Here is a 21,970-nt window from a genome sequence, read left to right as displayed (position 1 = left end):
CAGTGAAAGTCAGTTAATCAGTTCAACAAACCAGGTTGATGTGGGTCGATGGGAGCCCAGCAGTAAGTAAAATTTACAATTTTGTTAACAAGAGATTAATAAATTCGAGCTTGCTTCTGATCTCCAGGATATAACACCATCTGGTTTGTACAAATGAGAGGAAAAGAGTTCATACTGAACGGCAGGGAAACCAAAGTGCTTCTACAAATAATCAAATGCAATACACAATGGCACTCACAAAATATATTAAAATCTAATATAGCGAATCAGTTAATAAACAACATTTGAATATACACATATTTCCCCAGTTGAAGGCCTTTCCACACCAAGTCTGACATTTCCAAGAAACTCCCTAATAAAACCCCCCAGAATAAATTCAAATCCATGACGTGACATGAATAAAAATGGGGCATTTTTATTCAGAACCATTTCATTTTCGGTGTTGTTCATGTGGGTTTAAAGTCTGCGTAATAACAAAATCCATATTCTGCTGTCTAAAACAAATTCAGAAGAGACCCTAAACTGAAAGTAAACAAGATGGAGTAGAGAGAGTTGAAGTCTTGACGTTAACATCCTGCTTGGATGCCGCTCCACTAGCTTCTGAAACTCAATGCAATCTCTCACTGAGAGTAACTTTTACTGGTGTTTCTGAAAAAGTGAAACGTGTTCTGTTTACTGTCCATATTCTACGATAAATGAGTATCTACTAGAGCAAGTTATTTGTTAGCTGCAAACCAAAACTACAAACTACTAACCTCGAAGATGTTGGGCTTGTGGGAAAAGGTGTTCTTTAACATTATATCTTTAAATCAAATGGTCTAAAGCGATGCTAGCAGCTCTGCGAGGCTGTACGTTGGCACAGCGGTGCTTTGAGCTGAATGCTAACATGCTCACAATGACAGTGATGCTGATGTTTAGCATGTATAATGTTTACCGTGTACCCAGCTTCATTTAGCATGTTAGCATGCTGACATTTGCTGATTAGTTCTAAATGCAAAGTAAAGATGAGGCTGATGGGAATGTCAAATGTTAACCTCACGGTGGCGCTAGAGGAAAAGTCAGTGGATCACCAAAATCATTATGATTTATCCTGTTTTAAGTTTTTGTTCAGGGCTGGATTTAAGTAATTTATGTTACAGTAACAGAATCTGAAGCTCTGCTCTATAAGGACGGTGGCTGTACGTTATTGATCATTAGTGATACACATGCCTAAAATGCTGTTTCAAACCCTTGTTCCAGCAGACGAGGATGCAGGATTGGCATTCACTCAACTGCAGATCTTTTCTGAAATAATTAGCGTTTGTTTTCATTCTGTTTTCAGAATAATGACTATATATTTGTCTGGAACTTGGTGTGAAAAGGCCATAAGGCACGATAAAACACCAGCAACATTCAGAAGAAATAAAAACCGCGCACTGTCAGTCGGTCAGAGGTCTGTCATGTTACAGAAAAAGAAACAAATGGGTCTAAAAATGGGAATAAAAGTCCTTTTTCACTGTGCCACACTGTTGGCATTAGGTTGTTGTACTTGACGACTTAGTAGAAAAGAGAAGAAAATAAAAAGTGCAAGCAGCCCGCACAGAAGAACAGGCGGTTCCACTCGACTGAAGGGAAACCAGAGTCTTGGAGGGTCAATGGTCAGACAGGAAGCTCCCATTCCATGAGGAAGCGTCTGGACTCACTCAGTAATGGAATAAAAACAAAGATCTTCTTATATATTCTGAAAAGAAGTTTTAAGAATTGGCAGACGAACTGATCCTGCCTGATGACCGGTCAGTACATTCTGAAGGACCGGCGATCTCGATGGGGTCAAACTGAGGGAAGACCACGAAACACAACCTCTGGCCCACGTACGTCGCCCTCTCTGCAGGAAAACAGCAAGAGTTATATGTTAACTGTGACAGACAGAGACCAAACCTTCAATCACACCTCCTTTTTTTAAAAAGACTCACCAATGAAGGTGTAGATACACTTTGGCTTTTCTTTCCAATGGACGCCCAGGAAGTAGACGGGCACCCCGGTGAGCATGATGACTAAACCAACGCCACAAACCACCGGCTCTGAGTAAAGACTGAAACCCAGCAGCAGCGCCCAGAACATCAGGTAGCACACAGGAACCAACAGGTTCACCTGCAGACAACGTGCGGTTAAAGGTTTGTAAAGTAAAAGTGAGAATAAGTATAATCAGGAACATCCAGGGTGACTGTCGTACTATTATTATCAAACCGGCAGCGCTTGTAGAAGCAGCAGCCGGTAGCTCCTTCAAACTTTGCTACACTTTTGTTTTCTTCTGGCTTTCTTGCCAAAACACGTGTTACCTCTGACATAAATCCAGTCATCGGAAGACGAAGACGGGGTTTTTGGATTAAAGAGCAGCGGACCACGATCCACCCGGCCCAATCCACCGGACCAGGCGCCACGGTGCAGTGATCGCAAAGAGAGCCAGGAGAGGAGCCAATGCTGGCCCTGCTTGGACTTAATTCTGCTCCTAAAGATCCGGTCTACACAAAATGGGACTCATGTTGACCAGACAACGGAATTCAGAGACTGTTGTGCCCACATCGTTACGGAGACCTGCCCCATCCACATCAAGCACTCGGCAGGTGGTCCGTGTTCCGAGCTGTCAGTGCAAGACTCCAGCAAGAAGAGAGGAGGTGTTTTACATCGATGATGCTCGGTGCTCAAACTCAGTCAGGATGGACTCTTGTTTCCCAAAATGTCAGACTGTTTATTGTGAAGATGAAACTTTCATATTATCATCTGGTTGCTGCTGTTTACATTCACCCTAGATGCAAATTCAAAAAATGCACTGTGGAAAATTCTGGGTGTATATAATAATAATCCTTATTTCCTTATATGTGTCTGTATATACGTATATATAATTAACTGTATTGTTTTATTTTATTTTTTGTTACCATATTTTAATACAGGCCTAAACTTAATTACATGTTGTGTGTGTAGCATGAAGGAACAGCCTTGTGCTGCATAATGACAAATAAACAACCTTGTACCTTGTATGGTAGATATTCGTCATGCATTAATGTAAAAGCAGGATTTTGCTGCTTTAGTTGCTGATCTTGAGCTCATTTTGAACTATTTGGGATTATTTTCATTATGAATTAATCTGCTGGTTATTTTCTCCTTTAGTTGATTGTTTGGTTTGTAAAGATTCTGAAAAAAGTGACAAATGCTGTCACAGTTACCAAGAACACTTTCACAACCCTTGTTGTGTCCAACTAACGTCTAAACCTCAACATTATTAACAAACAGTACAATTATTTCAGTCATTCAGAGGAAAAGCAGCAAATCTTCACATGTGAGAAGCTGAACCATGAAACGTTTGGGTAGTTTACTTTATAAAAAAACACAACATTTTATACTTTTATTTGCAAAAACTTAATTTGTAAAGTTACCAGTGACCAAAGCTGTCTGAATGTAGTACCTCACATTTGGACAGTACAGTAGGTGAGTAAATGTACTGTGAGTTACTTTCTGGTAAAAAAAAAAAGAAGTGTTGCTACCTTGATGGGTCGGTACAGGTTGGGTTTCTTCCAGCGGTAGTACAGCAGGCCTGCGATGGTGACGCCGTACGACAGATAGTTGATGAAGGAGACGTAGTTGATCAGGTTGTGTGTTTCTCCAATGCAGAGTATAACAACGGTGGCAGAGCACTGAAAGACACAGCGAGGCAATGTGATGAATATTAAAGGGGCACACTACCAATTTTATTATTAGAGCGGCTCTTTAAAACGCTAAAAATAGCTTTGAAATACTCTCACCGGCCACTTTATTAGGTACACTTCAATTTCTAGCTAACCAGCCAACCCACATGGCAGCAACTCAGTGCATTTAGGCTTGTAGACGTGGTCAAGACAAGTTGCTGAAGTTCAAACCGAGCATCAGAATGGGGAAGAAATGCGATTTAAGTGACTTTGAACGTGGCATGTTGTTGGTGCCAGACGAGCTGGTCTGAGTATTTCACAAACTGCTGATCTGCTGGGATTTTCACGCACAACCATCTCTACGACGAAAACGCCTTGTTGATGTCAGAGGTCAGAGGAGAATGGACGGACCGGTTCCAGATGACAGAAAGGCAACAGGGATTCAAATAACCACTCGTTACAACCGAGGTATGCAGAACACCATCTCTGAACACACAACACGTGGAACCTTGAAGCAGACGGGCTCCAGCAGCAGGAGACCAGACCGGGGGCCACTCCTGTCAGCTGAGAACAGGAAACTGAGGCTACAGTTCGCACAGGCTCACCAACACTGGACACCAGAAGATTGGAACAACGTTGCCTGGTCTTTTGAGTCTCTTGTGAGGTTCAGGCTGCTGGTGTGGGGGATATTATCTTTGCACCGTTTCGGCCCTTTAGTACCAACTGAGCATCGTTTAAACACGACAGCCTACCTGAGTCTTTTTGCTGACCGTGTCCATCTCTTTATGACCACAGTGTACCATCTCCTGATGGCTACTTCCAGCAGGATAATGCACCATGTCTCAAAGCTATAAATCATCTCAAGCTGGTTTCTTGAACATGAGTTCACTGAACTCCAGCGGCCTCCACAGTCACCAGATCTCAATCCAACAGAGCCCCTTGCAATAACTGAGATCAGTGTACTGTAGCATCAGAGTGAGGTTGTACGTACGCAGACCAGCAGGGCAGGGATAGGTGTGCAGTTCTTATAATGGATCATGGCCAGCAGGCTGGGCAGGTGACCCTCTCTGGCTCCGGAGAAACACAACCTGCAGGCAGAAACATCAGACAGCCCATCAGCACCCACAGTACGGCAGCATCGGAGAGTGAAGGAGCAGGCAGAGCAGTGGATCTCACCTGGAGGAGGTGAACAGGTAGCCGTTGATTCCTCCGAAGGTGGACAGAGCCACGGAGATCGGCATGATGACGGAGAACATTCCCAGCAACTTCTCTCCAAATGTCTGAACAGCAGAACAGACAGAATATCACTGATGTGTACAGACCTGGGAAACACTACAACATGAACTCCAGGTGGTCCACGTGGGCTTTCATGGCTGGTTTATGTGCTTTTCAGAAAATGTTTCTGAGTGAGAAACAAGGCTACCCAGGGTCCGTTTGATGCTACTTTTAAAGCTGCACACTTTCAGCCACACTAATGGTGACGGGGGTGGCGACATGAGCTACTGAGTAAATCTCAAAAGGAATCGAAATGAATTTTTGTATGGACATTATGGTGATCCTCTGACTTCATGTAGGGCTACAAACAGGTCAAATGTAACCCATATCTAACGTTGCACTTACACACAATAAAATGATCAAATTCCTGTCAGCATGCTTTTATTGTCTCAAAGTAAGCCGAGGTAGACCTGAACGTTGAGGTAAGTCTGACAATTTGACAAGCCGATTCTCAGATGCCTTTAAGTTTGCGGTTTGAGGACATGCTGAATGGAGAGCCTAGTCTAGTTTAGCCCAATTACTGGATGCATAAGCTCTGCTCAAATAATGTAAATGCTATGTATTTAATAGTGCCCAGAGAAACTTGAATGAAAATGAATTAAAGTGTACTTTAGTTAGAGGAGAAATGCAATAGTACATTTACCTCCACTGAAGAAAATATGGTTCTCATCCCACAGACATATTAACTGAGCAAAGCTAACTTTGGTTAATCAGAATTCACTTTTAAACTACAGGCAGAAAATTCAACCAAGAGTTTGTTTGACTTTTGACAAGGAGGGAAAAAATCAGCATAAACCAAAACTCTCCTACAAGTTGAGTAAAGTGTGAATGATGGCTGCCAGTCAACGTGAAATTTGGTTCCAGTGTCATGTATGTAATATATAATATGTAATATTCACGCTACCTTTCTACTTTCCATCAGGGATATGAAATCTATTTATAGCACCAAGTGTTCCTAATATTCATTGCACCGCTCGTGGGCGCAGGTCGGGCGATGTAGGTGCTCTGAGTCTGATTGTATCATCAGATTATTATTATTACTGATGCATTCATGTGTAATTAACATTTTTCTTTTGTAGTTGGTCAAGGTGGAGCTGATTTGAGCTATTTTATATACTGTTGGGTAGTCACACATTCATCAACTCCTTTAAATGTAAAATCTTAGCTTGTAATGTAACTGGTAACTAAAACTGTCAGATAAATGTTGTGGAGTGAAGAGTACCATCTTTTCTCTCTGAACTTTAGTGCAGTAGAAATATAAAGTAGCATAAAAATGGAAATCCTCAACTTAAATGTACTTAGTTACATTCCCACCTGGCCATATATCAAAGTGTCCTTAGGCAAGACACTGAACCCCATTTTTTCCCAATGCTTTGGCCAGTCCAGTGGGTAGCCTGCTGCCATCAGACTCAGTAAATACAATTTTTACTGAACATAAGTCTATTATAATTATTATTATTGTTAGACTTTATTGTCCACCTTAGTGGAAATTTGTCTTCGATTTCTCTGAACAGATTTGTAACAATGACCACAGTTACAAAATAGACACAGTTAAGAGTACGACACTGTACCACCATCAATATCCAACAACAGAAAATGGACAGCAGAGCAGATGGAAATAAAGGTGGTTACAACCTTCAAGAAACACATTTAAAAGTGAGGCTAACGCCTCTGACCTTTATTCCTCCTTTGGTTGCTTCTAATGTTCCTGATCTAATAATTGATTCCCGACCACCACTGACCTAAATGGTTAAAAGTTATCATGAGGCCACATTACTCACTACTGCCACGGCATTGGATGACAGCAGCTCCTCGGGAGACATGGAGGAGAAGTAGGCGATGTTGGTGAGCGTGTACACAAAGGTCACCAATGGGATGGAGATGTAGATGGCACGAGGTAGATTCCTGACCGAGGCCGCACACCATCCACAGATGATGATACAGTCAAAACCAAAACCATAGAGCAATGAAACATGCATCAAAGTTCATCTAAGGCGCGAGAAATTGTAATGGGTTTATTTAAATTGTATTTGAAATATTCATGTTCTTTATAAAACAAAAAATCTGTAACTGTAAAAAGTCAACCTGTTCTCATCTCAGGGTGTCACATATGGACGCTTTGTCAAGACCCCTCTGTGTCGCTTTTTAACACCCTGGGTACCCTTTAACCTTGATTTTGTTCGTATAGGGCTTCACGCTCAAGGTCGCAAGTATAAATTTGTAACGTCTGGTTGCAGTTTGAAATAAAACTAGTGGTTAACGTTGTGGAACATCGCAGTTCGCTAAAGTTAGGCACCAAAACTACTTGGTTAGGTTTAGGAAAAGATCATGGTTTGGATTAAAATAATTACTTTACTAACAAACACCGGTCTCCTGGGTGAAAGTCGTTTTTGGTCCCACAATATCCACCCCAAACCACCTCTTTACTCTATAAACAGTACACTATAGTAGTACTTTCGGCATTGAACAATGGCTCCAACAGCAAAAGGATGCCATAAGTGCGGATATGAGACGGAGAAAGACGCTCTGGGAATGAGAACAGGCTGAACAATTTGTGTTTTGATTTGTTTAATCAATTTTACCTCTTAAAATTTTCCTTTTTAAAAGGACACACTCCATTTAAATGGATTATCTCCCAATGAACACACATACTCAAATTGTATTGTGTTTCCTGCTGCAAGAAGACATGAACACAGTTCAGAAAGTGTGAGAAAAAGCAAATGGGCCACTGATTATGACTCCGTCTACAAAATTAGAAGGAAACTGTTAAACTTTAGGGTGTTTGTGTTGCAAATGGTATTTTTAAAGGCTGATTTTTTCACCCTTATTGTAATATAATTTGTTTTTAATCTGGTAACAAAACAATAAAAACAGAACATTTACAATGTGGAATATCACTCAACAAAAAAGTGTAGATGTAGTCTAAGGACAGATATTAAAGGAATAGTTTGAAAATGTCTTGTTTGTTTTATCCACACAAAAGACGTGGTGTAAAAATGACAATTCCTTTTAATATGCCAGGCTTTCTTTATTCCAAAGAGTTGGCAGGCAACTAGCAGAAATCCCAGGAAGTAACTGCTCCTAGCCGAGAAATATATAATGTCTGTGAAAAAGTTGAATTGTCATTTTACACTTTAGTTTATGTACAAACTAAAAACACACTTTTACAGATTAATCAGTGAACTTTAGAGGTGCTGGTAGGCGGATTTTGTTCCCGTTGCTCAGAGCCAGGCTACTCGTTTCCCCCTGTTTCCAATTTTTACCTTAAGCTAAGCTAACTGGCTGCTGGATATTTCATATTTCATGAACAGATATTAGAGAGGTATCAGTCTTCTCATCGAACTCTATGCCTGAAAGTGAATAAAACACATATTCCACAATGTCAAACTATTCCTTTAAGATTTGATTTAGATGAAAACTGCCCTTGAAAAACCAGCGAAATCAAACAGAACTAAGAAACAAGCTGAGATGGAAGCTGAACATTTGCACTGTTCCAGCAGTGGCAGATGCTGAGAATGTGATTAGAAGCAGAAATATTCACCGTCTGGGTTCAACCACTTCCTCCGTGACGTAGTTGAGGAAGTTCCAGCCGCTGAAGGCGAAGGAGGCCTGCAGGAAGGCCAGCGCGATCTGCCCGACCGACGGCATGCTGTCCACGGAGAAGGCCACCTGAGGAGTCAGCGCCTCGTAGTTCCCTGGAAGACAAATCAGACATTTAAAGGTTTGTTTTTTAACTTCAGGGAGCAGTAAAGCTTTAGGCCTTAGACCGAGGATGTTACCATTGCAGATCTGCACCAGGCCAACCACAATGATGAGGCCCAGAGCCATCAGCTTCCCCACCGTGAAGATGTCCTGGATCCTGGTGGCCATACGAACGCTGGAGCAGTTCACCCAGGTCAGCAGCACTGAAGAGAAAACACACTGTCAGGACAGCAGTCAAACAAGGAGGACATACACGGGGGAAAGACAAGCTTCTGGGAATACTAACTGATTAATCAATAATTATGGACAATGTAGTGAAATTGTAAAGAAAAAATATTTCTTTATCTTTTCCATTACAGTCATATTTTATGCATAAATAAATGTTCTTCACACACCTGGCAATAAACCTGATTCTGATGACTGGTTTACAAACACAGCATTACAACAATGGTTAAAAATGGTTACGGAGCCACGCTAACAGCTCTGTGAGGTTGAAAAATGTGGACCAGATGGTGGCCCTAGATGATAAGTTAAGGGATTACCAAAATAGTTCATCCTGAGGGGAACATGAATGTCTGAACCACATTTCATGAGATATTCCAGTGGTGGTGGACCAACAGACCGAGAGTGCCATCCCTAGAGCCACTACGCTGTTAGCATGGCTAAAAATGCCACAAAATTGACCTATTATTTTGTACCGATGATCAATTTCACAATTGTTCCAGTCCAGCAGAGGTCAGCCTCACAGCTGCCCGCCATGTTGGTGAAGTCAATGCTACACCCTCACCTTCAGTAACATTGGCATAAATAATACTAAACACCTGAAGAAGGTGGTGAGCTAGTAAGTGAACCTTGAGTTCAGAATATTTTATCACAGAGGTGCCCAAGGTGAAGAATGAAACCTAACGCTCAGATATTGTATCGATACATCTGTGCCAACAATACTTCAGGCGGGACCAGGAAAAACACTTATTACTTAGTTCATGCACTTGATTGTTGATAAAAGAGCAGAAAATACAACAAAGAGTGAAGAGAAACTAGAAATCAATGATTTGAGGGGTTTCAGTGAGAGTTTTACTCCCATCATGTTCTAAGTCTTTTGGCATTATCTCTCTAATAAAGGCGGGAATCTGTGTGTGTGTCTGTTTGTATTTTGATTATATCAAGAACAGTTCATCCAAACGACCTCACACGTAGCGGGCGTGTTGCTGCAGACCCAAGGGAGTGCAGGGTCACTTTTGGTGCAATTTGGACATGTCAGAATAAATAAATAAATATACTAGAGAACAGCGCAGAGTGGAGCAGGTCATCATCACGCAGGTTTGATACACGTCAGAAACAAACGTATTGAAACAGAGTTGTAAGAGTGTAATGAAGTTCTAAAGAAACTCTGCATTATCTAGTTTAAGTGATATTTCTACTGTAGGTAAAACCATTTTGAAGAGCACATTTTGAATCAGCACTGCACTGGCAATGGCGCAGTGGATAAGACACATGCCTTTGGTGTGAGAATCCACTGAGACACCAACGTGTCCCTGAGTAAGACACTTAACCCCTCGTTGCTCCAGAGGCGTGCGACCTCTGACATGTAGAGCAGCTGTAAGTTGCTTTGGATAAAAGTGTTAAAGTTGATAAAGTTGGGGGACTTTTAACGGACAGATAATAATCCATAATCAAAATCAAACCACAGACATTTACTGATTTAAGGCGGCAGGATAATCCATCAGAACTGCTTGTGGGACGGTCCAATAGCGATTGTCTACACAGCCTGTCCTCACCAGAAAAACAACTAAAAGCACGTTATTACAATATATATTTGCGTTTATTGTGGCTGCGACCTCTAGCGGCTGCACAGCGGTAGCAAAGGAGGAAGTGGGTGACTAATTTAAAGAAGGGGAAAGTCCATATAAGGTGGATGGGATGGATGGATCGGTCAAACCCAGGTTTTTCATAAAGTTAAACTGTGTTACTGACTTAAGTCACGTGATTTACTTCAGGTGACATAAGTAATGTACTTCATTTAACACAAATCACAATGTTTTTCCTAAACCTAACCAAGTAGTTTTATTGCCTAAACCTAACCAAACTGCATAGTTGAGGTCTGGTCACCAGACTGGCATTGACAAACAACCTATTTTGTTAGGTATAAAGACATGTTGCAAAATGTGCAACGTTGTCCACACATCTAAATGATTACGCGTGATAGGACAGCTTGAGAGAGACAGGATGTAGGAGAGAGAGAGTGGATGCAGGACAGGGCCACAGATCGAACTGGAGCAAGGACTAAAGCCCTGGATATGCTTGCTTTTAACTACGCATTCGTGTACGCAAGATGGCTGCCACGCGTATCCTGCGTTCCTCTGGAGCGTAGGTTGTGCACATCTCCAGAAATTAACGCTACACTTCCACAAGATGCAATTCAGCACATGAACGTGGGGGCAGTATGTCCATCTGACAGGCAGGTTAGCAGCAAACTCCTGTTCTACACGCCAGACCAGGTGGTGACGGTGTGCAGTTAGTTTGCTAATCGCTATTAAACACAAAGGAAGAAGAAGAAGGTCAGCAGCAGACTTAAAAAAAGGATGTTTACAATAAAACTCCTGGAGCTAGTCTGCAATTACCGTGATCATTATGATGTCTCATTCACTAGCAAGGACCGCAATCAACAGGTATGATTAAATGATTTATTGATTAACGAACAGAAGATGCATGAAGCTTGCGGTAGCTGAATAGACATTAGAAAGCGTTGTGGGGAAGCTACGATAGGGAAATCCGCCGTAGCACCCGGGCACGACGGACCCCCTATAAACCTATGGAGAGGAGGAAGGAGATCAGGAGGCAGGACAGAGAAAGGGGTGGGAGGGAGGGAGGCAGGATACGAGGGCGAAGGGGAGGACTTAGGACGTGTGGGTATTTCTGGAAATGCTGGCGATGACGCGCTTGATGTGTGGTCCCGCTCCTGAAACTCTGCTAATTAGCACCACTTCAAATCTTGACCTGCTCGAGTGTCGCTATGTTTGGTTTGTTTACGTTGTTTCGGATGTTGTCAAAGAAGTTAATGAGGGAGGGATGACCTGATCTGCCCCTTAGTGGATTCAAGTTAAATCCTCCAGGTACACGCAAAGTACGCAGGCAAGTATGTGAACAATGCCTACGCATTGCTGAGGGCTTAGGCCTTTATACATGGGACATGTACTGATGGTGAGCTAGTCGCCGCCCCATCACCTGACGATTCTGTCTGGTCAGCAAATCATGTTTTTGTCAAGAAAACACATGCGAGAAGTGAAACAGGAAATGACGTGAAACTCTACACGAAACAGGAGTTGTTTATTATTATAAAGATAACAATGATTAAGACAAAGAATATGGGGGAATTAGCTGGGGTTGTCTGTCCTACAGAGAGTTGGAGTGAAAAAGTAGCTGCCTGACTCCTCCAGATATTTAGCACGCTAGATATCTGGCGCGCCATTTTGATGCGACATTGAGTAGTTCACACGTAACGACTGGAGAGCACAGATTGATCGCGGATTTGCCCCTGATAACAGCACAACGTAGCGACTGATAAATCAGGCTTAAAAGTGTGCCGTGTGAACTTGGCTTAAAGCTCCAAAAACCCTGGATCTTCCATTTCAGATGATGCAACAGTTTTGTTGGACCTTCCCTACCTGGGAAACATCTTACAACCCCACACCTCCAGTTCGAAACGCAGCCTTTCTGTTTGTTTGGTGTTTCCAAGCCCAAGCTGAGACCCTCATGACATCATTACAGTATGACATCATCGAGGTCACATTGTCTTGTTCCTGCAGAGCCAGAGCAGATTTTATACCATTGTTTTCACAGGCCGAGCATTACTAATCATGACAAGGAAACTGACTTTGTACAATTGGTGGAGTGCTCCTTTAAATCAGTATCCGTACAGCTCCATCCCTACACCGGCGGTGGGCGGCAGCAGCCAGTTGCCATGGGAGGCAGGAATGTGGGAAACGATCGAGTGAGGGAGGGCATGATTGTTTCACCTCGTCCATCACTGTCACCGGCTTTGCCCCGCTCTCTCTCATGGTGGCCTCGCTCTCCAACACAAAGACGAGCTGTCAGCCCCACAAAACAAACCACTTCCGTTGCAAAGAGCAGACAAAACGTGGCGAGCCCCCCCCCCCCAAACACGCACACCAACCCCCCCGGGTGGGCAGAGCTCACGTTTTAGCATCCAGCTCCAAAAACAAGTGTGAAGGATGGCGTCAGAGGCGAGGAATCAAACGCTGAAGTCCTGCTGTTTCACCTCGCCGACTTTCAGGCCAGACGCTATTTATTCATTGACAAGACAAAGAGGTTGTGTGAATTAATGTTGTTCAGTGCAGGTACTCTCAGGCACACACACGGAGCAATTAGGAAGCCTGACAGGTCCAGCTCAGGGCAGCAAAACTCTGAGATCTTTCCTAAAGTCTGCTTGACCGGCCCTGTTTCTTCTAGTACTGACTGACCCAACAGTCCTCGTGCAGCGTTTCTTTTTTTATACAATACATATTTGATGGAAACATTTGAATGTTTGAGGAGTGAAGAAGCTCTCAGCTGCTTTAACCTCTGTAAAAATCCAGCAGGATGCTCAGTAATATCTGCCATTAATGTCTATATTCAAGTTTTCATTGTTCTATTAAAGTCTTCCAAAGCTGTTCTAGTCCTACTGTACAGCGTGTAAAGGCGCCAGTAAACTACACAGGCCTGGTACACAATAGTAAACAATCGTCGGCTGAACATAGTCGGAAACTTATTTTTCATTTTACAACAGGGTTGCATAATGAGAAGAAGTCTGTAGCTCCCTTTATTCTACTCAGGTGTGTGGAGGTGTGACAGTAGGCAGCATTTGAACTTTTGTTCCTCTTTGTGCGAGCAAACGAGAATGCACAATGAATGCCAAGAAGAGAGTGTCCGTCACCGTCCTCTGTTATCCACATTTGTTTAATTCATCGTTTCTTGTATATGTGTTTCTATCCATTAACGCTATGTGTTTATTATCACAAGATTAAATGAGCACGACTCAAAGCTCTGAGGGGGGAAAACAGTGAAGAAAACAAGACGGAAATATGGCATTGATGTTAATTTTGCGTGTTCATTTCAGAATGTCGCAGAGTGTCGCATTTTGGTTTTATCGACAAACCAACTTTTCCACCTCAGGCAAGCGTAAAAACGTTTTTGAGATATTTATTTATTCATAAACATATATTGGAATATAATGCATCAGCTGCTTGTTGTTGTTTTAGCTTAAGTTACTTTTTTTGGACAATGCACATTTGTTTCTTCTATATTTGAAATTGCGTTGCATGTTTTCTTATTAAGCATTTTCATTTATTTAACATTTCTTGGTGGAAGCTGTTTTTTAGAACATTTCTAACAAATGCTTTCAAAAATCGATGGGGACAAAATCAGCCAATTCAAAATGTGGTGTCCCCAGTGTAAATGATACCTATGGCAAATTGAAAATGTGCATAAAAACAGGTGGATGGAGACCCACCTTATGACTTCTAGTGTGGCTGTTGGAACAGGTAGAAACACTTTATACAAACTAGTTTGTCTCAACGATACCCTGAAACAAGAAGCATCCTTTTTGTCCCTCTTCAGACTCTGAGCTGCAGATGTCAAGATATACTGATGTTCCCACCAGTAACACCAAAATCGTATCGTTAAATTGCATTAATATTACAGTCGAATGTGTCTAGTTACATTTTCAGTAGCTTAAACAAAAATGCCTTGATTGTTTTTGTTAAATGATTAAAGATGTGGGTCTGGATGATACCGCTGTGGCCTCCCAGCAAGAAGGTCGTGGGTTCAAACCCCGGTTGCCCCGGCCTTTCTGTGTGGAGTTTGCATGTTCTCTCCGGGTGCTCCGGCTTCCTCCCACCGTCCACAGACATCTGGACTAGGTTGATTGGTGACCCTAAATTGTCTTTAGGTGTGAGTGGTTGTTTGTCTATATGTGGCCCTGCGATGGACTGGCGACCTGTCCAGGGTGAACCCCGCCTTTTGCCTGATGCCAGCTGGGTTTGGCTCCAGCCCCCCGGTTGACGATGGATTAAAGATGTCTCTGATCTACTGTCAGTCCTTGATTACATGTTTTTTATCTATTTCATTATAAATCATGTTTCATTTAGGCGTATATTTTAACTTCCAGAAGCATTTAAAAACTCTATTAATAAAGTCTAGCTTGTGCAGTTTTTATAGTATTCAACAGCGTTTGTCTACCAGACTAGAGAAACCAAACCTTCCCCCTCATACATTCTTCTCGTCCTGGTTTCCTCCCTCCTAAAGGGACGTTGTGCATTATTTACTACAGCCATAAAAAGGTTTTAAAAAGCCTTCAGCCAGAAGTTACATAAGAGAAATTTCACATGTGGCCTCCTCCCCTCTGACACATGAGCCAAACAAATGGACCTGCAGTTTATTGATGAGCTCAATAATGGTCAGCATGAGAAGAGAAATGTCTTATTTCAGAATCAGGATCCACCAGCAGCAACACCACAAGTCATCCTTCATGAATAATGCAAGCGCACTGCGTCAGCAGGAATATTCACCATCCCTCCACGCTGAATCAAAATCAGAGGAATAGTGGAGCCGGTCATTTCAACATCTGAGGGGTTACACTTACAGAGACAGGTGGCGGACAGCATCCGCATCGCCATGTATGGAGGAACACAGTTTGGGAAGACGGGCTGCAGGACGTAGCTGGAGAAAGTGAGGGCGATGACAGCCAGGGTGGTCGGGTACATGATGAGGACGGCGCTCCACAGCAGCAGAAACCTGAACAAGAGAAAGACGTTCAATGCCAGGACACAGATTCAACAACTGGTGTGTCAAAGTACAGAGACTCAGCACGAACCGAGCACAGATGGAAAAACCTTCCCCTGATTTACATTAGATTACACACATGAATACACATTACTTTTACTAGAACTACTAGAGATAATAGTTGTGGTAGTAGTATTATGTTTTCAGTCGAGAGTTTTTATCTATTTTGGTTTTCTAAAATGCCTTTTTGGGGGATTTTCCACCTTGACTCAAAGGAATCTAAAATTGCTTTGACCTGAATGTGTTAAACTGGTCACTTACTTCGACCAATGATGAACGACGAACCTGTAGTATACCAGGTATACCAAGCTTGTTAGCTTTGCAAACATGCAGTAGAAGGAAATAATCTTTGTCAGCGTGAAACATTCGCGGAGAGGAGCAGAAACACATGGAGGATGAGTCAAATCACTGTCACACAGGCTGCTGCATCCCGGTCAATTGCAAGCGGAGGGAATGTTTAATGATCTTTAATCACATCTACCTTTACAGTTTTCACTTATTCCCACAATTTCATCACAAAAAATGCCCCAAAACATCAAAACTTTATTCAAATGTTCTTTGAAAAACTGCTGCCAAATCAGGCGTTTTAGGCCTCAACAAATCCTGGAGGGACTGATTATAAGTGAGTCTGGCAGACATGAGTGTCACATTTAGGCTGTGTGAACATTGCACTATAAGGGGAACCTTCAAATTAAAGTTGTAAGATTTTCAACAGCAAATACACCAAATGCATGACATTCATGTGGATGAAACCTGCACTGATTTCTTTGGCCACTTAGGGGCAAACAAGTTTTGAACACAACATTGACATTTCATCATATTTTGAAGTTGACATGGTGAACTTGTTAGCACACAGTTGCTTAATCCCACATCTAGCAGTTACAGAAGAACATGATGGTTCATGTGGAGTCGAGTTTGTGTCTCTCTGTTAGCTCTGTGTTTGGTCTCCACCAGCTCCTGAGGGAAATATCAAACTCTTTAGCTGCTAAATGCACCACTATGTTCACCAGCTGCTCTCTAACTGTGTCTGTCTCCGGATTTTTACAAATTGTTCTCTGAAAACAACGCTATGAGAGCGCTGAGAGTGAACCAGAACAGTAAAGTTGCAGCCAGACAGATAAACAATGAGCTGAAACTCACTATGAAGCTCCGTAAAGCAGAGCGAAGCTGCAGATTCAGCTGATAACCCTCTGCGGGTTCATCAGTGTAGCACAACTCGTAAAGTTAGTTATCATCATGAGCTGTGTCCAAAATCTTTTATTATTTACTTTATAGTCCACTCTTTTACCCTACCATGTATAGTAAACTCAAACTTTCCCGCACTGCATGGTCACTAACCAAGAGCTAACTACAATCACGTATCAAGCAGACAGAGCTGCCGGATTACAAGCCCGGACCTGAGGCTCAAGTAAAGGCTCTTTACTCACCCCATCAGACCACCGAATATCTCTGTGACGTAGGAGTAGTCTCCTCCAGATTTGGGGATGGTGACGCCCAGCTCAGCGTAGCAGAGGGAGCCCAAGGCCGCGATGCAGCCTCCCAGGACCCAAACCACCAACGCCACCCCCACTGACCCCGAGTGCTCCAGGACCCCTTTTGGAGAGATGAAGATCCCAGAGCCGATGATGTTCCCTGAAGACGAGAGAGGAGAAGGATTTTTAATTCAGCAAAGTAGAATATAAGGTTTGTGTCCCGACTCCAGATATAGTGAGGGCTGCAATGTGTTCTGCATGAATTTACATCTACATTAACATGCGAGACACCGAAATACTGATAGCACATTAATACAAGCTGGAAATGCATCCACAGCAAAACGGGAATCTGGCCTGTAGTGAAATACACTTCTTCTCTTTTTGCACATAATCAGAGGTCAGTCAAGTCAAGTCAGTGCAAATCAGCTTGAGTGGCATGAATGTATGTTGTATGTCAACAGTAGTCGAGTCACATGACTTGTTGATGGCTATGTGTTAAAGCTCCAGAACATCTACTAAATGGACCTTGAGGTGAGATTATTTTGTCAGTTAAAAGAACTGTAAAGGAGAAATACTGAATCAGTTCAACCGGAGTTCATCATGTTCCAGGGCGTCACTTTGTGTTAAAAAGTTATGGGGACATAGAGGTTCGTGATAAAGCTCTTGAACAGTGTTTTGAATTAATGTTCAATGTCTAGATAAATGAGTAATTTTGAGCACTAAACACATCATTTCCTGCATTCTTGTGAAAGTTTCTGCACAAGTTTATAGCGGAAATATTTTTATTTATGAAAAAGGAAACACAAAATTTAGGTGACAGGTTGAAAAATTCAAAATATAAAAATATAAAAGCATACAATGCAGTGCAGCTCTCAGGCCTTCTTGCTTTCAGATATGTTTCATCTGTAGATCAACGTTTTTTTGGTCTTCCCTCCTCTTTTGTTTTGTTCACAGGGAGAGAACTGAAAACTCGGCCATAAAGAAACTGTGTCAAGAAGTTGTTAAAGTTGCTGATTGGTGCACATTTTTAGGTTATTTTATAATCAGTAACTTGTTTTTTAGATTATGTTTCTTTTTCTTGAACAATGCACATTTGTTTCTTCTGTATTTGAATTGCATTGCATGTTTTCTTATTGTGTAAATTAACCAGAAGAAACAATCATCCAGCTCATGAAGTGTTACACTTCCACACATGAGCACAGCACATGTGCTTTTCACATGTGACTTGTTCGACTTGGCTTCCACATGGTACACATCACCCAGAACATCTCCAGCTTTTCTGCTGCAGCTGCACCCTAAAAACAGCAGTGACCCCGTTGAGACTCTTGAGCAACCGCGGTCCCAAACGTGTTTCCCCCTGAGTTTATACAGAGGGCAGTAAAAGACAAAGAGCTCTATAGCAGAGTGAGTTAGAGAAGGAGGTAAAGGCCATCACTCAGGCCGGGACAATCCCTCCTGCCCAGAGCCTCAGTATGCAACGTAGAGTACCAGCAGATCCGACACATTCAGACTACAGCGCTACCAGTAGCACAGCAGAAGGCAGCCAAGTGGCACAGACGGCCATTACATAACCAGACATAAATTATCCACTCCGAGCTGCAGAGGTGGGAAGTGACCGACTCACCTTCTGCATCTGTTTATTCCTGCACCTTCCTAAAAGTGACACGCGGGGGGGGGGGGGTAAACTGAGCTGAAGGTCTACAAAAAGCTCGGTTCAATTTAATCTGGTGGCACATGAGTCTTGACGCTGAGCCCGGTCCAGTGTGCGGAGCTGCAAGCTTGTTCACTCAGTCCTCTCTCTGAATGGAAAGGTGCTTCAGCATTCTGCACACAGGACCTTTCTCTTGTTCTGGAGAAGGATTTTTACAAAAATGTCCGCCTTGAGCAAGTAACAACAGCTTAGCCGACAGGAAGAGGGGCCCAGTTAGCCAAACCTGCACCATAAACCAAGGAGGTCCCAGGTTGGACCTCACAAAGGCCACTGTAATGTGCAAAAGCCCTTCAGGCGAGACACCACAGTCAAATGGGCCTTTCCCCCCAACTTTACTCCTATCACAATTAAACTTCACGAGCTGAATTTAACCAGAAATAGAAGCTTTTTATTTTTTTATATGCAAAAAAGGTATTTTCCTTAAAAATGACTGATTTGCATTTCACACAAATCACACACAAAAGATTTTTTTGGTTTTATTTTGATAATATTTTGAAGGGTTATGTGACAGGACCCTTTCCCCACATATTTACAGATAAAATGCCACATAAAATTTGATCAACTAAAGATGTTTTAAAAAACTCTCAGTAAATGTCTTGGTATGAGACCTAAGAAACAGTGTTAAAGTCAAGGGCAACTGGACTTGGTTGAAGATAGTGGACGACGTTTCGTCCCTCATCCAAAGGACTTCTTCAGTTCTGAGTCGTGATGATCTAACCGCCTTCGAAGGCGAGGAAAATGACTTGGCGTACAGGAAACATGTCATTTTGAGAAAACGGCTGTTAAAGATTAGTTAATGCAACTGAAACACACTTAAAGATAAAGATTACTGTTTGTCTCGTGAACACATCTCTTATAGACATAATATATGAACTAGCAAACTTTGTGCTCCAGAAAACAAGCAGTTCAAATGATACATGATTCAATATGACAGATTTAAAAAGACTGGTTGAAATTTTACATGGAAAATGCTAACAAAGATGAAATTACACCTCCTGCTCGGTTAACAGGCTCGGTATGAAATAGACAGATAATGTTTATCAATATAAATTTTTATAATTTATCTCACCTTCAACAGGATCCTGAAGCCATCTGCTCCGCTACAGAACTAAAAGTCTAACAAGACTAAAAGTCTGCAAATAGTAAATTTACTGAATTTATATAGAGCTCATAGACAAAGCACTTCCCAGTTTGCCCTTTACTCAGACACTCACACACAGCAAACTATCATGTGAGGTCCTGGTCTTACCACGGGAGCGTTTTGGGGCTAAGGACACTTAGACATGTGGACCCTGCAATTAGTAAATAGTCAGTGCAAAGAGTCAGACTAGAGGTCCTTTCCGGCTGAAATGCTCATGATCACACACCAGAAACTTTAAATCTCTACATCCCTACCACTGGCAGAGAAAACACAATTTAAGCTTTGTCTTTAGGGCGGCACCAACTAAAACCGGGTGAAAAACTTTCAAAGGAACGAATGGGGAGCCGTCTTGGAACCTGGTCCGCAGTTATTCTTAATATATCCATATCGGTTTATCCGGTTCAGAGACCATTTTAAGACATCTAACATTTAACTTATCAGGCTCAGCTCCACGCTGTCAGCTCTCATCAAACACACACTGTCGTTTTTCCACCGTCCTGCGCCACATGTGGATTCATCCGCTGCTGAAAATAGTCCCTGAAAATGCACTACTTCCTCCCGTTTGAGGAAAAACTACAGCAATCAGCTGTTAGGAAGTTACTGAGCCTTTTTGAACACGACGGTATGTTTGTGAATGTGTTTTTAAAGATTTACGTCTACAGTAGGAACCAATGGGCTCTGGCGCTGGGAGCCACAGACAGGAAGTCAAACAGCATAGAGAGACGGACTCTATCACCTTGTGGTATCGCAAGTTTGAATTTCTGTCTACAAACAACTGAAAAGATGGTGATGGTAAATAATAAATTCAAAGTCCTGTTATACTTCAGCCATGTTCTGCGCTGTTCAGTGGCTCCATCCATGCTTGCCAACGTTGAGACCTCAAAGACAGCGATATAATAATCTGTTATAATAAATTTGCCCCACTGGCATAAACTTCTTTCCAGGACGTCTGAAATTCGCTTGAATATTTCTTTCTCTTATTACTTTCTATTTCTCTCTCCCTCTGTGAGCAGGCCGAGGTGCGAGCGGCTCTTCTTACAGGCTTCCTGCTGTAAAGGGCCAAAAACAGGTTGTGATACTTAAAAAGGAAAGAATTTGGGATAAAAACAGGAGAATTGTGACCACGGGAGGAAACTGGTAAAGGCAATGAAAACAGGAGTCTACATCTCAGCCTCACATTTCATGAAAAAACTGCTTCTGCAGCAAATCCTATTATTTCATAACCAAATTACTGCACTGACAGATCGATACGATAGAGCTCTGATCGTCCTGCAGCGTTCTGCCAAAGGCTCTGCTTGCTACTGTGGAACAATCTGCAGAAAAATGACCATTAGTGAAGAAACCAGAAGAGGTTTTGAGATGAATATTGTCCTGAAAAGAAGTCTCTGGCTAAAATAAATATCACTATGACCATTAAGAAATCCTACCACTGCTACATCTGCAGCCACCGCTGCAAGAAAAAATCTGAAAAAGCCAAAGACTTCAGTGGACAACAAACAATATTATGGTAAAAAAAAATTCCTCCTTCTTTTTATAACAAATAGAAGAAGAAAGAGGAACAAAGATGGGGGTCAACACAAAACACGTTGTCCCCTTACTGACCCCCCACCCTCATCAATTACATCCTGTCGCCTCCAAGTTCGAGTGCAACACCTCGGCAGACAACACATGACATAGACAGAGCTTCTAACCTTTTTATATCGTTTGAATTGTTCCCCTATTTATTAATGTTTGTCAATTTAAAAGATAGAAAGAGAAAAGTTGCAGTTTGTTGTAAAAAAAAAAGGAAAGTAACATTTAGTTTAAAACCCGCTTCATGAACTTCATCTCTCCTCTCGCACAGTATTCGTCACCTCTTTCTTCCAGGACGCGGAGGAAAGTGTTAAAAGAAGGGAACATCTGTCCAAATCTGACCATGTTGCTCGTATGTTTCCATTTCTGGTGCAAAACGAAACAAGCAGGACCAATGAAGAAGATGGCGTCAGCTTCAGTAACATTAGCTTCAGTCACTGACAGAAAAAATCTCAGACTTAAACAGTTTTACGACAAACTGCGACTTTCTTGACTTGCAAAATTAGGTTTTAAATTCACAAACATCACGCGTGTAATTCAGGGCACAATTCAAACGGGGATCAAATATTAATAGTTTCTCACCGTTGACTAACGA

The 21,970-nt window shown here is 42.2% G+C and overlaps 1 protein-coding gene across 2 annotated transcripts in view; it reads right to left on the bottom strand.

Annotated features, from left to right (window-relative positions):
- Window positions 1-675: 675 nt before the first annotated feature.
- The window catches only part of LOC119894050 (asc-type amino acid transporter 1-like), a 26,301-nt gene continuing 5,006 nt past the window's right edge, over window positions 676-21,970 (bottom strand). Inside the window, exons 2-11 of one of the 2 annotated variants that reach the window (XM_038706546.1) lie at window positions 16,907-17,111; window positions 15,280-15,431; window positions 8,717-8,842; window positions 8,479-8,632; window positions 6,719-6,842; window positions 4,839-4,942; window positions 4,654-4,750; window positions 3,522-3,671; window positions 1,953-2,130; window positions 676-1,864 (exon numbers count right to left, since the gene is read on the bottom strand). In XM_038706546.1, coding sequence (XP_038562474.1) covers window positions 1,734-1,864; window positions 1,953-2,130; window positions 3,522-3,671; window positions 4,654-4,750; window positions 4,839-4,942; window positions 6,719-6,842; window positions 8,479-8,632; window positions 8,717-8,842; window positions 15,280-15,431; window positions 16,907-17,111 — 1,421 coding nt within the window. In that variant the 3' untranslated portion in view covers window positions 676-1,733. Of the gene's footprint in view, window positions 1,865-1,952; window positions 2,131-3,521; window positions 3,672-4,653; window positions 4,751-4,838; window positions 4,943-6,718; window positions 6,843-8,478; window positions 8,843-15,279; window positions 15,432-16,906; window positions 17,112-21,970 lie in introns of both variants that reach the window. The other variant, XM_038706545.1, reaches the window with a different exon arrangement.

The sequence above is a fragment of the Micropterus salmoides genome, unplaced genomic scaffold (assembly GCF_014851395.1).
Source record: "Micropterus salmoides isolate LMB-PRFRI ecotype aquatic unplaced genomic scaffold, ASM1485139v1 Ms_hic_scaffold_8, whole genome shotgun sequence".
NCBI classification, from domain to species: domain Eukaryota; kingdom Metazoa; phylum Chordata; class Actinopteri; order Centrarchiformes; family Centrarchidae; genus Micropterus; species Micropterus salmoides.
Note: the sequence above shows the minus strand (reverse complement) of the source record. Positions and strands in the feature narration are given on the sequence as shown.